At 47.2% G+C, this 17572-nt stretch overlaps 1 protein-coding gene across 2 annotated transcripts in view; it reads left to right on the plus strand.

The window, feature by feature from the left end:
- Nucleotides 1–17572, plus strand: part of NUP155 (nucleoporin 155) — a 45681-nt gene that overhangs the window by 12532 nt on the left and 15577 nt on the right. The window contains exons 10-28 of one of the 2 annotated variants that reach the window (XM_069745938.1): nt 370–467; nt 4766–4918; nt 5188–5288; nt 5948–6118; nt 6513–6623; nt 6712–6806; nt 6896–6984; nt 7274–7336; nt 7420–7570; nt 8019–8085; nt 8659–8774; nt 9143–9246; nt 9423–9556; nt 10299–10490; nt 10591–10729; nt 12842–12977; nt 13088–13241; nt 13546–13650; nt 13739–13893. In XM_069745938.1, coding sequence (XP_069602039.1) covers nt 370–467; nt 4766–4918; nt 5188–5288; nt 5948–6118; nt 6513–6623; nt 6712–6806; nt 6896–6984; nt 7274–7336; nt 7420–7570; nt 8019–8085; nt 8659–8774; nt 9143–9246; nt 9423–9556; nt 10299–10490; nt 10591–10729; nt 12842–12977; nt 13088–13241; nt 13546–13650; nt 13739–13893 — 2334 coding nt within the window. The remainder of the gene's footprint in view (nt 1–369; nt 468–4765; nt 4919–5187; nt 5289–5947; nt 6119–6512; nt 6624–6711; nt 6807–6895; nt 6985–7273; nt 7337–7419; nt 7571–8018; nt 8086–8658; nt 8775–9142; nt 9247–9422; nt 9557–10298; nt 10491–10590; nt 10730–12841; nt 12978–13087; nt 13242–13545; nt 13651–13738; nt 13894–17572) is intronic. The other variant, XM_069745939.1, reaches the window with a different exon arrangement.

The raw sequence follows: 17572 nt of genomic DNA on the forward strand, positions 1-17572 counted from the left end.
ACTAGGGTGTCTGCATGAGAGGGGACGACTTCTGTAATCCTTAGTGTTGGCCTCCTGGTGGCAGCAGCGCACACCCTAGGTTCCGGTGTTCTACAATGAAGCAACCAAGAAAAAAATGTCTGATATTGTGTTTCATGTTTTGTCAATGCGGTGTTCAGTATGCGGTAAGAATAAAAGAAAAAAAACACTGTTTGTTTAAACAACATTTGCATACATCACGGTTTTATGGTCCTTTATTTGCATTTTCCATTGCAGCTACTTGAGGCTGATGTGCAGCCGCAGTCTAGTTACCTACTGCAGTCCTGCGCATTGGCCCTTCTGTACACATCGTCCATCTGGATCTTGATTTTTCTCCTTTTTCCTTATTAGAACAATAGATCGCTCAGTATTCAAACCCATCGTCCAGATCGCCGTGATCGAGAGATCCGAATCTGTGAACTGTCACCTGCTAGCTATTACCCATGCCGGTGAGTCTTACAGTCGGCGTTATGTCAGATATTCACATTTATTTTGTAATCATCTGAAGTTAATAACTTGCTCTCAACCGCCCAATGTCTTGGCGTCACTGCATTAAAACTCATAGAAGGAGCAGATCAGGTCTCTACCTGTCCGAGGAGGCCAGGGACCATAGCGAGAAGGCAAAGCAGGTTGTCACCGCTGCTTTGCACCACCAAGACTTTTATTAGTCTGAGCAATTACATGGTCCATGTCCCTGCGTCTTATATTCTACATTACGGGGGCCGTGTAATGCCGGACAATCCTGAATGCTTTCTTAGTGAGCTGGCAGAACCAACATAAAGCGTTCTGTCCGATTATTAACAGAAATGTGCTGTGATGCATAGATCAGAGTGCAGGAGAAGGCAGCACCTCTACATAGGTCACAGGGCAGGAGAAGGAAGCACCTCTACATAGGTGACAGAGCAGGAGAAGGAAGCACCTCTACATAGGTCACAGGGCAGGAGAAGGAAGCACCTCTACATAGTTCACAGGGCAGGAGAAGGAAGCACCTCTCCATAGTTCACAGGGCAGGAGAAGGAAGCACCTCTCCATAGGTCACAGGGCAGGAGAAGGAAGCACCTCTACATAGGTGACAGAGCAGGAGAATGAAGCACCTCTCCATAGGTCACAGGGCAGGAGAAGGAAGCACCTCTACATAGTTCACAGGGCAGGAGAATGAAGCACCTCTCCATAGTTCACAGTGCAGGAGAATGAAGCACCTCTCCATAGGTCACAGGGCAGGAGAAGGAAGCACCTCTACATAGGTCACAGGGCAGGAGAATGAAGCACCTCTACATAGGTGACAGAGCAGGAGAATGAAGCACCTCTACATAGTTCACAGGGCAGGAGAATGAAGCACCTCTCCATAGGTCACAGGGCAGGAGAAGGAAGCACCTCTACATAGGTCACAGGGCAGGAGAAGGAAGCACCTCTACATAGGTGACAGAGCAGGAGAATGAAGCACCTCTACATAGTTCACAGGGCAGGAGAATGAAGCACCTCTCCATAGGTCACAGGGCAGGAGAAGGAAGCACCTCTACATAGTTCACAGGGCAGGAGAATGAAGCACCTCTCCATAGGTCACAGGGCAGGAGAAGGAAGCACCTCTACATAGGTCACAGGGCAGGAGAAGGAAGCACCTCTACATAGGTGACAGAGCAGGAGAATGAAGCACCTCTACATAGTTCACAGGGCAGGAGAATGAAGCACCTCTCCATAGGTCACAGGGCAGGAGAAGGAAGCACCTCTACATAGTTCACAGGGCAGGAGAAGGAAGCACCTCTACATAGTTCACAGGGCAGGAGAAGGAAGCACCTCTACATAGTTCACAGGGCAGGATAATGAAGCACCTCTCCATAGGTCACAGGGCAGGAGAAGGAAGCACCTCTACATAGTTCACAGGGCAGGAGAAGGAAGCACCTCTCCATAGGTCACAGGGCAGGAGAAGGAAGCACCTCTACATAGTTCACAGGGCAGGAGAAGGAAGCACCTCTACATAGTTCACAGGGCAGGAGAAGGAAGCACCTCTCCATAGTTCACAGGGCAGGATAATGAAGCACCTCTCCATAGGTCACAGGGCAGGAGAAGGAAGCACCTCTACATAGTTCACAGGGCAGGAGAAGGAAGCACCTCTACATAGTTCACAGGGCAGGAGAAGGAAGCACCTCTCCATAGTTCACAGGGCAGGATAATGAAGCACCTCTCCATAGGTCACAGGGCAGGAGAAGGAAGCACCTCTACATAGGTCACAGAGCAGGAGAATGAAGCACCTCTACATAGTTCACAGGGCAGGAGAATGAAGCACCTCACCATAGGTCACAGGGCAGGAGAAGGAAGCACCTCTACATAGTTCACAGGGCAGGAGAAGGAAGCACCTCTACATAGTTCACAGGGCAGGATAATGAAGCACCTCTCCATAGGTCACAGGGCAGGAGAAGGAAGCACCTCTACATAGTTCACAGGGCAGGAGAAGGAAGCACCTCTACATAGTTCACAGGGCAGGAGAAGGAAGCACCTCTCCATAGGTCACAGGGCAGGAGAATGAAGCACCTCTACCTAGGTCACAGGGCAGGAGAAGGAAGCACCTCTACATAGGTCACAGGGCAGGAGAAGGAAGCACCTCTACATAGGTCACAGGGCAGGAGAAGGAAGCACCTCTACATAGGTCACAGGGCAGGAGAAGGAAGCACCTCTACATAGGTCACAGGGCAGGAGAATGAAGCGCCTCTACACAGAGCAGGAGAATGAAGCACCTCTACATAGGTCAAAGGGCAGGAGAAGGAAGCACCTCTACATAGGTCACAGGGCAGGAGAAGGAAGCACCTCTACATAGGTCAAAGGGCAGGAGAAGGAAGCACCTCTACATAGGTCACAGGGCAGGAGAAGGAAGCACCTCTACATAGGTCACAGGGCAGGAGAAGGAAGCACCTCTACACAGGGCAGGAGAATAAAGCACCTCTACATAGGTCACAGGGCAGGAGAATGAAGCGCCTCTACACAGAGCAGGAGAATGAAGCACCTCTACATAGGTCAAAGGGCAGGAGAAGGAAGCACCTCTACATAGGTCACAGGGCAGGAGAAGGAAGCACCTCTACATAGTTCACAGGGCAGGAGAAGGAAGCACCTCTACATAGTTCACAGGGCAGGATAATGAAGCACCTCTCCATAGGTCACAGGGCAGGAGAAGGAAGCACCTCTACATAGTTCACAGGGCAGGAGAAGGAAGCACCTCTACATAGTTCACAGGGCAGGAGAAGGAAGCACCTCTCCATAGGTCACAGGGCAGGAGAAGGAAGCACCTCTACCTAGGTCACAGGGCAGGAGAAGGAAGCACCTCTACATAGTTCACAGGGCAGGAGAAGGAAGCACCTCTCCATAGGTCACAGGGCAGGAGAAGGAAGCACCTCTACATAGTTCACAGGGCAGGAGAAGGAAGCACCTCTACATAGGTCACAGGGCAGGAGAAGGAAGCACCTCTACATAGGTCACAGGGCAGGAGAAGGAAGCACCTCTACATAGGTCACAGGGCAGGAGAAGGAAGCACCTCTACATAGGTCACAGGGCAGGAGAAGGAAGCGCCTCTACATAGGTCACAGGGCAGGAGAATAAAGCACCTCTACATAGGTCACAGGGCAGGAGAATGAAGCGCCTCTACACAGAGCAGGAGAATGAAGCACCTCTACATAGGTCAAAGGGCAGGAGAAGGAAGCACCTCTACATAGGTCACAGGGCAGGAGAAGGAAGCACCTCTACATAGGTCAAAGGGCAGGAGAAGGAAGCACCTCTACATAGGTCACAGGGCAGGAGAAGGAAGCACCTCTACATAGGTCACAGGGCAGGAGAAGGAAGCACCTCTACACAGGGCAGGAGAATAAAGCACCTCTACATAGGTCACAGGGCAGGAGAAGGAAGCACCTCTACACAGAGCAGGAGAATGAAGCACCTCTACATAGGTCAAAGGGCAGGAGAAGGAAGCACATCTGCATAGGTCACAGGGCAGGAGAAGGAAGCACCTCTACATAGGTCACAGGGCGGGAGAAGGAAGCACCTCGTTCAACCTCCTTACCGACTTTCACTGCATCTTCTAAAAGCTCAGTTTCCTCTACTCCTGCCTTGTGCGCCTAAACACATAGCCTGAGCTTTGCTGAACCCTCCTTTATTAGTTTTGTTACTTTAAAGGGTTGTCTACTTCCTGAACATTTTCTCCATAGGCTCGCATCGTTGTAAAATAACACACAGAGCTGTACTTGCTCTCCCTGGGTCCAGCGCTGAGTCGGCACCGCTGCTGCGATCTGTGTTGGATGACGTCACCGCTGCATCCTATCATCAAAGACTGGAGCAGCGGCAGAGACTTGGCTCTGGACCTGGGGAGAGCGAGTGAAGCGCTGTTTATTTTACAACTATCTGAGCCTATGGAGAAAAGTTTTCTGAAAGGGGACAAGCTCTTTAATGGCACTTGTCTCTGCTGCATACGACTTGTAGATGCTGGTTCCGCTGTTACCTCTGAAGCTGATAAAACCTGGGTGACTACCGCTTGCTGTGTCCTTACCCAACTTGTCACTTTACTCTTCTCTGCCTTTCGTATGTGTTATATAAGTCACTTACAATCTGTTTTGCTAAAGGGGAAAAGGCAAAATTGGTAAAAATAAAAAAACACCTCCTTAGTCCTGGTCTGCCTCCTTCATGACACTAAGCTATGCAGGATTGCTTGGTTCCTCCTGCTGGGGAGGAGTTCACTTTTTTTTTAATGTGTGGTCTTCTATTCCAGGGGTCCGTCTTTATTTCAGTACCGGGCCATTTAAACAGCCTGCAGCCCACCCCAGTATGTTGTCCTTGGTGCATGTCCGCTTGCCACCCGGATTCTCTGCATCTTCCACAGTGGAGAAGCCATCAAAAGTTCACAAAGCCCTGTACAACAACGGTGAGTGGCTGAGACACGTACAGTGCGTGCGTTCACACCAGCGGATTTTACGGTCCGTGATCGTGCTGCAATGCCCAGTCCACCGTTGATCTCCTGCCCTGACCTCCTAGCCACACATGAGACTAATCGTGTGGATCAGGAAACCACACTCGCCTCGGACCATAACATCCGGCATTGTGAATGCAGAATACTGAACATTCTTTTCCCTTTTATCCAATACTGAATTCATTTAGTCTTTTATCGTTCCCATTTTTTTTTTTTTTTTTTAGGTGTTTTGCTCATGGCGGCCTCTGAAAACGAAGATCATGACATTTTATGGTGCATCAACCACGACTCCTTTCCCTTTCAGAGACCACTGATGGAGATGCAGGTGAGAGCATTCGCCATTTATTCGAATCTACGATGGTCCATTCATATGTGTTTTACGATCTTACACTTTTAGTGTTAATTTATGTTTTCTAATCTAAAATTAACTGATTTTAATTATTGTAGCCCTTTTCTTCCCAAAGAATGAAAATTCCTGTCCTGTGATCACCGCAGCATTGGCAATGATTCAAACACTCGGTTTATTTCTTTCTTTTTTTTTTAAGGGATATAAATGACTGTTTGTTAGGAAGGGTCCCAGCGCAGATCCACTAGACCATGCTACTGAGCCCCAATTCTTCCTAACAGCAATGACAAAGCACTGGAGCTTCCCCTTGCAAGTTACTGACCCAATTAATTTTCATGTTGAATTATTGGAGGCTAGAATTTCCTCCCTGCTGCTGTTCTTTAAAAAAAATATATATATATGATTACCAAGGAGAGCATCGATTGCATGGCCATGAGTCATTGAGACAAGTTCTTTCGATAGATTTTGTGGTCCTGTGATCACAGCAGCATTGGCGCCGATTCGAGCGTGCAGTCTCTTTCGCTTTTTAAAATTTCTGATTTTATCCCACCAATGAGCATTTGAATTGGGGGTCCCATTTCTTTGTCGCTTGATTTGTGGTGAAAAATCTTGACATTTATTTTTTTACAAATTTTCAGGTGACGGTCGCCGTTGATGGCCATTCTTGGACTCTCAATTCTATTGATGAAGTGAAGGTTGAGAAAGTTATAACTCCGCTAAACATGGATTTAATCCCTGTGACCGACCCGCCGGTGATGACACGACAGCACGTCGTTCCACCCAAGAAGTTTGTGCTGCTGTCTGCGAAGGTCAGTAGTAGTGATGAACGAGCGTGCTCTCGGGTAAGGTGTTATCTGAGCATGCTCGTGTCCTAATCGAGGATTTCCAGTGTGCTTGAAAAAAGTGCTAGCGTCTCTGCGACTGCATGTCTCGAGGCTGATCGACATCTGCAACGCATGCAGGGGTTGCCTAGTAAACAGAACTAACAAACAGGCAATCCCTGCATGAATTGCGGCTGTCAAACAGCAGGCGTGGCAACTCTAGCATTTTTTTTCGAGCATGCCAAAAATATTAGGACACGACCGTACTTTACTCATCACTAGTCAGTAGTAATTTCCCCTATTAAAGTACTTATGGAGGGGGGTCATGGATGTGCGCCTCAATTTACACCCGTTTCTGTCTTTATTAATGTTAAATATGTAGGGAAGTCATATTTTCCACAAGCTCCGGCCAGTAGACCAGCTCCGACATCTTCTCGTTAGCAGCGCCGGAGGAGAAGGAGAAGATATTGAGCGTTTCTTCAAACTACACCAGGTACTTTTTTTTATTATTATTTTAAGGCTTTTTTTAAAAAAAAAATACTTTCTACTTTAAATTTTCACTTTATGCTTTTCTTTTTAAGCAGGATCAGGCGTGCGCAACCTGTTTAATACTCGCTTGTTCTCATGCCGCGTCTGACCGCGAAATCTCTGTCTGGGCTACTCGGGCTTTTTTCAGGTAGTCGCAGCACTTGTATAAAGTTGTCCTGTTTTCTAATATTTAACGTGAACATTGAAAGGGTTAAATAACACTCCCCATCGCTATAGGTATGGAGGAGACGCGCAGATGAGAATTCAGCCTTCGCTCCCGGCCCCTGCTAATGCCGGAGCAATGTTTGGTTCGCCTATGCCAATCGGTAAGAATAAATCATCTCGGTATACCGAAAATTGGAAAGAGTAAACGCAACAAATTATTACATTTTATTGCAGTTGGGTTTCATTAAAATGTTTGCACTTCAATTAATGAACCCCTTTAATTGGCTTGTAGGCTGCCCACGCCAATGATTTTCATGTGGGACAGAATAAGAGGGGATTTGAATTGTTGCCGACCATAACCTGCTGCTGTCACCTAAGGAAGCAAATGAATAGTCCTGTGATTACAGCAGCATTGCCACTGGTTCACACACGGTGTCCTTTGATTTTCAGGGTCACCCATGCCCATCAGCAGTCCGGGAGCAATGCCCAGCTTCCTGGCTACACCCGCTCAAGGCAAGTCTTCACGTATATCTATGTTATCATTCATTCTTGTCATCACGTTGGTTCGTGCGTCACAATCTCCCCTTTTATTTCAGGCGTCTATCCACCCAATATATCTACCCCGGTGTATTCTGCTGCTTCTCCGGCCTATCAGTCCACCGCACCTCTGCCTGTAATACCAGGCTCAGAAATCATCTTTTCTGGAAAACACAATGGAATCTGCATCTATTTTACCCGCATTATCAAGTGAGACTAATTGACCCAATGCCCTTTTTTTCCACCTTCTTTAAAGGGTTATTCCCTTCTCCAAGATACTATTCTAATATGTAGTAGATGTAATAATAATAAAATTAGCAGATACCTCCAATTAGAAATGTAGTAAAGTTCTTCTGATTCACTATGTTTTTACCCTATGTGCAGGCCATTGCAATAGCTTAGGTATCCATGGTTACAACCACTCAAAGTGAGAGTTAGTTGTTTGTGCTTGTAACCATGGATACCTAAGCTACTGCAATGCCCTGCACATGGGGAACGCAACATAGCGAATCAGGAGAACTATACTACTTCTAATCGGAGGTATTTGCTATATTATTATTATTACACCTACTACATATTAGGATAGGATATTGGAAATGGGAATACCCCGTTTAATATCTGGATTTGATTCTCACCCACGGGCGCCGTTGTTTTCTAGTAACATCTGGGACGGAAGCATGATTGTGGAAAGGAATTACAAGATTGAAAACCGAAACGTCATAGGGGTAAGGCCGCATGTTCCCCCATCTGCATTATCTCAACAAATAGTGATCGGTGATAACTGCCTGATTGATCGGACCCCCCACCCATCGGTAAACGGGTTTTCCAGCCCCTGTTCGTCCTTACTGCAAGACCCCAACACCACGCAGGGCATGTTCTTGCTGTCTGATCCATCGAAAGCCTATCTGTAACAGCAGCAACTGGAGCTACCTCCGTTTGCTGCTGCCCATCTCAATCACCAGCTATTGCACTCACAGGATGCCGATGGTTTAGCCCATTGCCACCAACTTGATGCAGCTATAAGCTTTTTTGCTGTCTATGTGTAAAGTCCATTGTGCTCTATATGGCGGTCGTCATGTGATTTAACCACGTGTTGACCACTACACCGACCGTATCCTCTGCGTCATTGCACAGATACAAGACATTTTCCGCAAGCGCCAAAAACGTTCAGCGTTGGTGCAGAAGGGAAAGTGGTCACATCAGTAAATCGCATGAGCGCCAGGGACATGGTTTACGATTTTAAGTTTTCTAAAAGGTTATCTGATTTTTTTTTTTTTTTTTCTCTCTGTACACTGCAGATTGACAGCAGCATCTCCCCCCACGTCTTGCAGTCAGTTCTACAGGAGCTCAAAGGGTTACTGGAGTTTATGGATAGAAACTCTCAGTTCGGGGCCGGTTCCTTAGGAAATCCAAGGTAAGGTGTAATAATATAAGCAGCGGAGGCTAATAAACCCCTGAAGTAACAACCTCATGAGCAAGCGGGTTACTTTTATTCTCTGTATCCACCGTTCTGACTCTCTGAATATAACGCTTCAGGAACGCGCTGCTCCCCGTGCCCATCAGCTTCCTGCTTGTCAGGGAACGGTGCGCTCCCGATGACGGCTGAGCCGCCGGTCCAAACTGTGCGCATGCTCATGGAGCAAGCATGTGCCTCTGTAGCATCGGCAGATCTCCGTACCTAAGAAAGCGCCCACATCTGATAGACTGCAGCGGTGGCCGGTAACATAGGCACAGGGGTTTGATTTTGATTTCTTGATCTCTCTATTCCCTAATCGTTTGCAGTTTTGGAACGCCGGTCAATATTCAGCAGCGTTTGGGTGCCATGGGCCGTCATGACATGGGAAGTTCTCAGCAAGTCCAGCAAGAACTTCAGAGAAAGTTCCACAGTAAGACCAACGAGCGACTAGCAACCATTTTACTTTATTTAGCCTCTTACTAGATGTGGAATCCATCTGTACGATGTAACCTCTGCAGATGGCACACGGTGTAATGCTTGATGTAGTGCAGTGTGCTCCATGACCTCTTCATGGCTGTAACACCAGGTCTCTCTTCTGTCCTCCAGCTGAAGCCCAGCTCATAGAGAAGACGTCTCTTCAAGGGATCCACCTCTTGGTCAGAAAGACGTGTCAAGCCTTGGCTCTGTGGAAACTGCTCTGCGAGCACCAGTTACACCACATCGTGTCCGACCTGCAGAAGGTTTGTCCTGCTTCCTTAAAGCATCAATGTTATTTGTATATATCCCTATCACACCCACCATAATAAGCCCACTCCATACAGCATGGATGCCGGCTGCCTCCATCAGGGCAAGAGCAACATTTAAATGGTTCCAGACTGCATGCGTTCCCATTTTAGCACCCATCACTCACCTCCTTGCCACGCTGATTGTTTGCCATAGCCTTGGAGTGGTCCTTCTGAAAGCAAATAATGATGCTGTCTTTGAGCTTGTGTCATGTCCAGGCCTGTGGGTGGTCTTCATACTAGATCGTTAATGGCACTGTATTCTGTGATACTTAGAAGTATTGCAATACAAGCAATCAAGCACAAGTCCCCTAGGGGGATGGAAAAAAAAACATAAACTTTTGAATCGCCCTCTTTTTTTTTTTTAATTAATAAAAAATAAGCTTATTTGCTAGGGGGATGGAAAAAAAAAATCAACATTTGAATCGCCCTCTTATTTTTTTTATTAATTTAAAAAAAACAAACATATTTGGTATTTCGGGATCCGAATACAAAAATTAAATGAAGCAGAGTGAAACTTTTTTTCTCTCCCCACAGTGGTACCAATATAAATGTCAACATGTTGCCGAAATAAAACCAGGCCCATCCATGGAAAAATTAAAGCTCTGGGTTTAAAAAAAAAATGGTGGCACAAACCAAATCTTTTCCCTGATATTTTTTTTTCTTCACTCTTGTGCATTCTTTTTGCTTCCATTACCAGGACCTGCAGGAGCAATTGACGATCACTTCCTTTAGGGATCTAGTGACCCGAGACAAGGAGCTGACCGGAGCCCTCGTGGCATCGCTGATCAATCACTACATCCGTGATAACGCCTCCGTGGATGGAATCAGCTCTCGTCTACAAGAAGTCTGCCCGCTCTTCTACAGCCCCGACGATGCCACATGCTCGAAGGTACAAAACCCAATCCTGCGTTTTTCATTACTATTTTTCAGTTGTTAACACAATAGTCAAAGGAAGCAATGTCTTTTGTTTTTGTTTGTTTCCATTGTAGGCAAATGAGCTTTTGCAGTGGTCCCGCCAGGCACAGAGCAAATTTGATAAAGAGTTGATGCTTCAAGAGTCTCTGCGGGAATATCAGAAAATAAGTCAACAAGTGGATTTGCCTAATGTTTGTGGCCAGTACAGACAAGGTATTGCCTTGTGTCCTTTTTTGTCTTGTTTCTGCACCTTCTTTTACAATTTTTAACCCCTTCCTGATGTAGGACACGCATCTACATGGGTCGCAGGTGTATGGAGCGGGGTCAGGAGATGTGTTTATACAGCCGGCACTTGCAACGATTAATGCTGTTTAGCAATTTAGATGGCGCAGTTATTTTCTGACAGAGGCATTTAAATGGTTGCAGTCATTGTGCACTAGTAGGAAAGCCGACGCTAAACTTAAATAAAAATTTGTCTCAACCCCAAATTTCTACATCCGCCTACTGACACCAAGCTACTCGGTGAGAAAGCAGTAGGCGAAGCAACATAAGAAACTAGAACACACACCTAAACGAGGACAACAAGAAGGGTGGGTGTTGTGTTCCCCAATGAAGGGTATGCAAAAGAGATTTTATGGTTAAGTACCAAATGTTTTCTTTACTCAAACGCCATATTGGGGGACACAGTGAGATGTCCTACCGCAGTCCCAAGGGTGGGAAACCGACGAACACCAGAACAAAGAGATAAAAGATGGTAAGGAAGCTTCCTTCGACCCAAACCTGAGCCATAGTCAATGCAACACTGTTCTATCCAGTTTTGGGTGGGCCTCCATGTGGAAAGAGGACTAAGTCGCAGCCTTGCAGAGCTGCCAGATAGAAGCCTGATGGTGATCGGTACAGGAGGACCCCCGTGCCCTAACTGCAGAACTGTAGCCTTAGTTGGAGACCTCTACAAGGGCATAAAGGGACGAAAAAGTGAATGAGGCCGTTACCGACAGGTAGTGACCATTTCCAACTTGTATGAAGATCATTCAGCTGGATGAGAGGGGGAAGGACAGAAGGAAAGTTTTAACAACCTGCTCATTTAGGTTGAAGGTTACATTAGTGAGAAGGAAGGTACTGGCCGAAGACCACCTTATCCTGCAGAGATGCAAGGAATGGAGAGTGACGGGAAAGAGTTCCCGTCTGGGCTAATGGAAGTAAATGCTACCTAGGAAGCGACCTTCCAGGAGAACAAGAGAAGGAAGATGTCCCTGATCTGTCAAAGTGAAATCCTTTGGGTCCCACACTCGGAAAGAAAGCCCTGATTTGAGGCCTGGAAGCTAGGTTATTCTGAAAAGGAATAGAAGGGGCTGAAAACTGGCCCCTCAACAGGAACTCTCAAGACTCAGCTGCAGAAAGCGAGAAGATCTGGGAGAGAAAAGAACATAGGTGCACATGGTCATGGTTGGATGCATTACCAAAGATAAAAGGGGGCTTCCAAGTACGAAGATTCATGACAAGGAAGGTTTCTGTGCTCTAATCCTGAGCGACCTGATCGAGAAGATTGCAGACTTTACAACTGTGCCTTCTTCGGCTATGCTGATAAAGAGAGCGACCGCGAATACAAGTAGAATAAAGTAAAGTACATCTGGACGATCCCGCTATCTCACAGAGCGTCTGCGAGGGGGTTGATTACTTCTGCGTATCAGGATCTTCTGGGCCAGCTTAGGGCAATGAGGACGACTGAAACCCCTTCCGACTTGACCTTGTGGAGCAATTTAGGAAACTGGCAGAGGAAGGGGAAGTGGGGGGGGTCCACCAAAGACAAGCAGAAGGGCTGCCCTGGGACAAAAAAAAAAGTCAGGTGACATTACCACGGAACGCGGGCCAAAAACCATGGACAGCCAGCACAACATAATAGGATGCAGGCAAGGGGTTAATACTCACCTGTCGTCAAGAGTCTTGACTCTGGATCATCTCTGCCCCTTAAAATGCGCCACACTCTGAGGGATAGGAAACAAAGGGCAAGGGCTATCTGCACCAGTACCTGAATGCCGACTGGGTCAGGATATGGTCCTGCCATCCAAGAGGATACAACCATCAGGGCAGGACGTGGAGCAAAGCAGTCATGTCAGTGGTTTCTCGGATCCTGTCTTGGGCTGAGCAGTGGATTACAGCAATGTCAACCTTGCACAACTGGGCCGCCAACTTCCTAAGTCGTGAGGGTCTCTCTTCTCAGGCGAATGGTCATCTCTGAACCCAAAGGTGTTCATCAAAAAACATATATATAATATAAAATGATTCTTCATATATGTTAAATATCTATTTTTTTGGCTTTTCCAGTACGATTTTACGAGGGCGTCGTTGAGCTCTGTCTAACTGCAGCCGAGAAGAAGGATCCTAAAGGTCTGGGGCTGCACTTCCACAAGAATGGGGAGCCGGAGGAGGACGCTGCCGGCTTACAAGCTTTTCAGGAGAGGTGTGTAATTTCGTAATTTAAAAATGACGGTCTCTCCTTTACGAAGGCAGCCCTTTACAGCTGCTCTGCTCACGTCCTTTTTTTTTTTTACTTTTTTTTTTTTCTGACAGGTTAAACTGCTACAAATGCATCACAGATACTCTGCAAGAGCTGGTAAACCAAAGCCAAGCTGCTCCTCAGTCTCCAAGTGTGCCCAAAAAGCCGGGCCCTCCAGTCCTGTCTTCGGACCCTAACATGCTCAGCAACGAAGAGGCTGGACTTCATGTATGTGATATTAATTTTTCTCCCCAGCACTCCTGATATTGTTCCCACCATATTTGCACACAAGCAGCGTGCATTCACATTACCTGAAATGGCGGCACCTTTGCAATTCCGTCACCAGCCATTGTTTTCAGTAGTCATGGAGGTGCGTGCACCAGGTACCTCCTTCTGCAGTGAGCTCCCTCTAGTGTCTGCATTGTATCACTGAATTCTTTATATTTCACTATCCAGGGTGGAAAAACGTCAGCTCTGCAATCGCCCGCTTCCTAACTGCAATGTCTCATTGACACCACATTTTCCTCTCCAGTTTGAGCAGATGCTGAAGTTGGCTCAGCGATCTTCTGACGAACTCTTCAACATAGCGTTGTTCAACTGGCTCATACAAGCCGATCTTGCAGACAAGCTGCTAGAGGTGAGGGGGTACAGGCCTAGATGAACCGTAGAAATACCTTCTACCACCTACCATAACCTAACCGGAATCTGCTCTCCCCCACCCTTAGTTGAACTCTCCCTATCTGGAGCCTCATCTTGAGCGGATGTCTAAGATCGATCAGAACAAAGTGCGGAGCATGGATCTTCTGTGGAGATACTACGAGAAGAACAGGAATTTCAGCAGCGCTGCTAAAGTGGTGGCCGAACTGGCAGTAATGGACAGGTGGGGGTTGGGGATGGATCGGGCTTGGGACGATGCTAAACCTTGTAGTCATTTTATAGTGTCTGTGCAAATAGATGGGAGTGTGCACAATAATAAAGTCTCTAAATATATTGCATTGCAGATTCTTTCCTGAAAGTGCATATTTCTGCACTAGGAGACACTAGCTTGCCATATCCAGTAAGAGAGCCAGTGTTGTATAAATACATTGAATTGAAAATTCTGTCTGGGAAGTGTATATTTATGTACTAGGAGACACTAGCCTGCTGTATCCAGTAAGAAAGGCAGTGCTGTATAAATGCATTTCAGATTGTCTGGGAAGTGCATATTTATGCACTAGGAGACACTAGCTTGCCATATCCAGTAAGAGAGTAGTGCTGTATAAATACTTTGCATTGCAGATTGTCTGGGAAGTGCATATTTATGTACGAGGAGACACTAGCCTGTTGTAAGAAAGTCAGTGCTATATAAATGCATTGCTTATTCTGGTTTGAAAGTACATATTTATGCACTAGGATACACTGGCCTGCCATATCCAGTAAGAGAGCCAGTGTTGTATAAATACATTGAATTGAAGATTCTGTCTGGGAAGTGTATATTTATGTACTAGGAGACACTAGCCTGCTGTATCCAGTAAGAAAGGCAGTGCTGTATAAATGCATCTCAGATTGTCTGGGAAGTGCATATTTATGCACTAGGAGACACTAGCCTGCTGTAATCCAGTAAGCGAGTAGTGCTGTATAAAGAAATTGCATTGCAGACTGGGAAGTGCATCTTTATATATTGGGAGACTCTATCCTACTGTGTCCAATAAGAAAGTCAGTGTTGTATAAAAGCTTTGCAGATTCTGTCTGGGGAATTCATGTTTATGCATTAGGAGACACTAGCCTGCTGTATCCAGTAAGAGAGCCAGTGCAGTATGATCGCCTTGCATTCTGCAGCACTGACTTCGATACTGTATGCAGGAGTCTGGGAGACAGAGCAAGACGCTGCGTCTGCAAATGCATAGATATTAAACAGCCGGTCTGTGCTGAAATGTAATGCATTGTATTTAGAAAAATACATATTTTGCACCCTCCTCGGCCATAATCATTTCCCATGCTTAAAAGTAAACTACCGTATATACTCGAGTATAAGCCGAGAATTTCAGCCCATTTTTTAGGCTGAAATTGCCCCTCTCAGCTTATACTTGAGTCATTCCCAGGGGTCGGAAGGGGAGGGGGAGCGGCAGCTGTCTAATAATACTCACCTGCTCCTGGCGCGGTCCCTGCAGGTCCCTGGTTCTCCGGGCGCTGACAGCTTCTTCCTGTATTGAGCGGTCACACGGTACCGCTCATTACAGTAATGAATATGGACCCCACTCCCATAGGGGTGGAGCTGCATATTCATTACTGTAATGAGCGGTACCATGTGACCGCTCAATGCAGGAAGAAGCTCCCGGCGCCCAGAGAACCAGGGACTGCGCCAGGAGCAGGTGAGTATAACGGGGGCATATTCACCTTTCCCACGTTCCACCGTCGGCACCGCTCCGTCTTCCGCGTCCTCTGCAGTGATGCTCAGGTCAGAGGACGCGATGACACGATTAGTGTGCGCGCCGCTCTCTGCCTGAACAGTCAGTGCAGAGGACGCGGAAGACACCGGTGGAACGGGAAAGGTGAATATAGCAAGTGTCGGGGGCCTGAGCGACGATAGGGGAGTATGTGATTTTTATTTTTATTTTTTATTTTTTTTTATCGCAGCAACAGCATATTGGGCATAATAGTCTATGGAGCATCTTATGGGGCCATGTGCAGCATTATATGGGGCAAATATCTCTATGGAGTATCTTATGGGGCCATGTGCAGCATTATATGGGGCAAATATCTCTGTGGAGCATCTTATGGGGCCATAATCAGCATTTGTGCAGCATTATATGCGGCAAATATCTGTATGGAGCATCTTATGGGGCCCGTCATAAACTATGCAGCATTATATGGGGTGTATTTTGTATGGAGCATCTTATGAGCTCATCATGAACTGTATGGATCATCATATGGGGCTCCTGATTCAATATGTATATTCAAAAACACTTAACCTACTGATGTTTTAATTAATTTTACTTTCTTTATCGCTTCATTGGGTGACCCAGGAACCATGGGTGTATGCTGCTGCCACTAGGAGGCTGACACTATGCAAATAAAAGTTAGCTCCTCCTCTGCAGTGTACACCCCACCGACAGGAAGTAGGATCTTCAGTTTAGCTTAGTGTCGGTAGGAGGTGGACACGGGTCTTTCATTAGACCCTTATCTACCTCAATGTGCGTCGTTTCTTTTCAGGTTTCCGGAGGGATACAGGGTGAACAGTCACACCTGTATTCCCACGCAGAGACTGAGTACGGCGTGTACTGCCACCCCGTATCCTCATACGTCTGTCCTGCAGCACCCATGATGGTCCTGTCACAGACCCTGTTGTCCGTGCTTGACAGATTGTCCCTCCCAGCCCCGGCAGTTGCCAGTGGGTCACAGGATTCTCCGTCCGGCCCTTTCAACACAGGCCACAAGAGATCCAGACAGGAGCGAAATTCCTTTTCCTGCTCCATCTCGCTCTCTGGTCTGGCACGGTGAGATCCCTCTTCCAGATCCTCCTCTCCCGAGTCAGATGGGCGTCCTCGGTCACGTTTTCAGAGGAAGATTCAGACTTGGTTTCACTACAGGCCTTTAGCATGAGTGATGGTTTACAAAACCTTATTGTTGCGGTCAACCAGACCTTAGGCATCATGGATACCTCTACGGAACCCGCAGAATAGGCGGTTTCGTTTAGACGGTCAAAACCAACTTCCAAGGTCTTTGCCCCACACACTGAATTTGTGGTGGTACTTGCCTGGGGAAAGGTGAACCCTACCAGATGCTTTCAGGCAGGGAAGCGTCTCTGCATCCTATATCCCTTCTCCCCTGAGCTAACTGGACTGATTCCTCGGCAGTGGACTTGTCAGTCCCCAGACTGTCCACCAGCATGGTCCTTCCACTTTCTAATGCAGCATCCCTCATGGATTCTAAGGATAGAATTATAGAATCGCTGGAAAAATCAGCCTTTGAAGCGTCTGCTTCTGCTTTGTGCCCGGCCGTTGCCTCTACCTGGATCTCAAGGACCATAGCTAGATGGACCAAACATCTTTGTAAGTGCATCTCGGCTGGAGCTCCTCCGGGGGAGCTAGCCGACCTGACGGACCAGATTTCCTATGCAGGGAAATATTTGGTAACAGCCTCCCTAGATGCGCGTCTTGTGCAGCTCAGGCGTCCAGTAATATGGTGGCCATCCGGCAGAATATTCGGCTCAAGACATGGCAGGCGGACTTGTCTTCAAAGAAGTCCCTTACCAGCCTTCCCTTCCAGGGGGCCTGTCTCTTTGGCTACATGCTGGAACAAATTATTAAGGACGCCATGGGACGCACGAGTTCCCTCCAAGCCTCGCCGGTCTCCCCTGAAATGGCAGTTCAGCTCCTTTTTGTCCTTTCGCTGTTTCGTGGCGATGGAAGATTCCTCTGGCTAGCACAGACCGCGGACTCGCATGGCTAGGGAAAAGGCTTCCTTCAAGCCTACCCCTTCTTGGCGTTCCCGCAACTCCCATGGTACGTCCACCAGGCCCAGACCTGGCAGATCTTCCTCTGCATAACTCGTGCTAAAGGCTCAGCGTTCCTCCCAGT

The sequence above is a fragment of the Ranitomeya imitator genome, chromosome 1, assembly GCF_032444005.1.
Source record: "Ranitomeya imitator isolate aRanImi1 chromosome 1, aRanImi1.pri, whole genome shotgun sequence".
Lineage (NCBI taxonomy): Eukaryota > Metazoa > Chordata > Amphibia > Anura > Dendrobatidae > Ranitomeya > Ranitomeya imitator.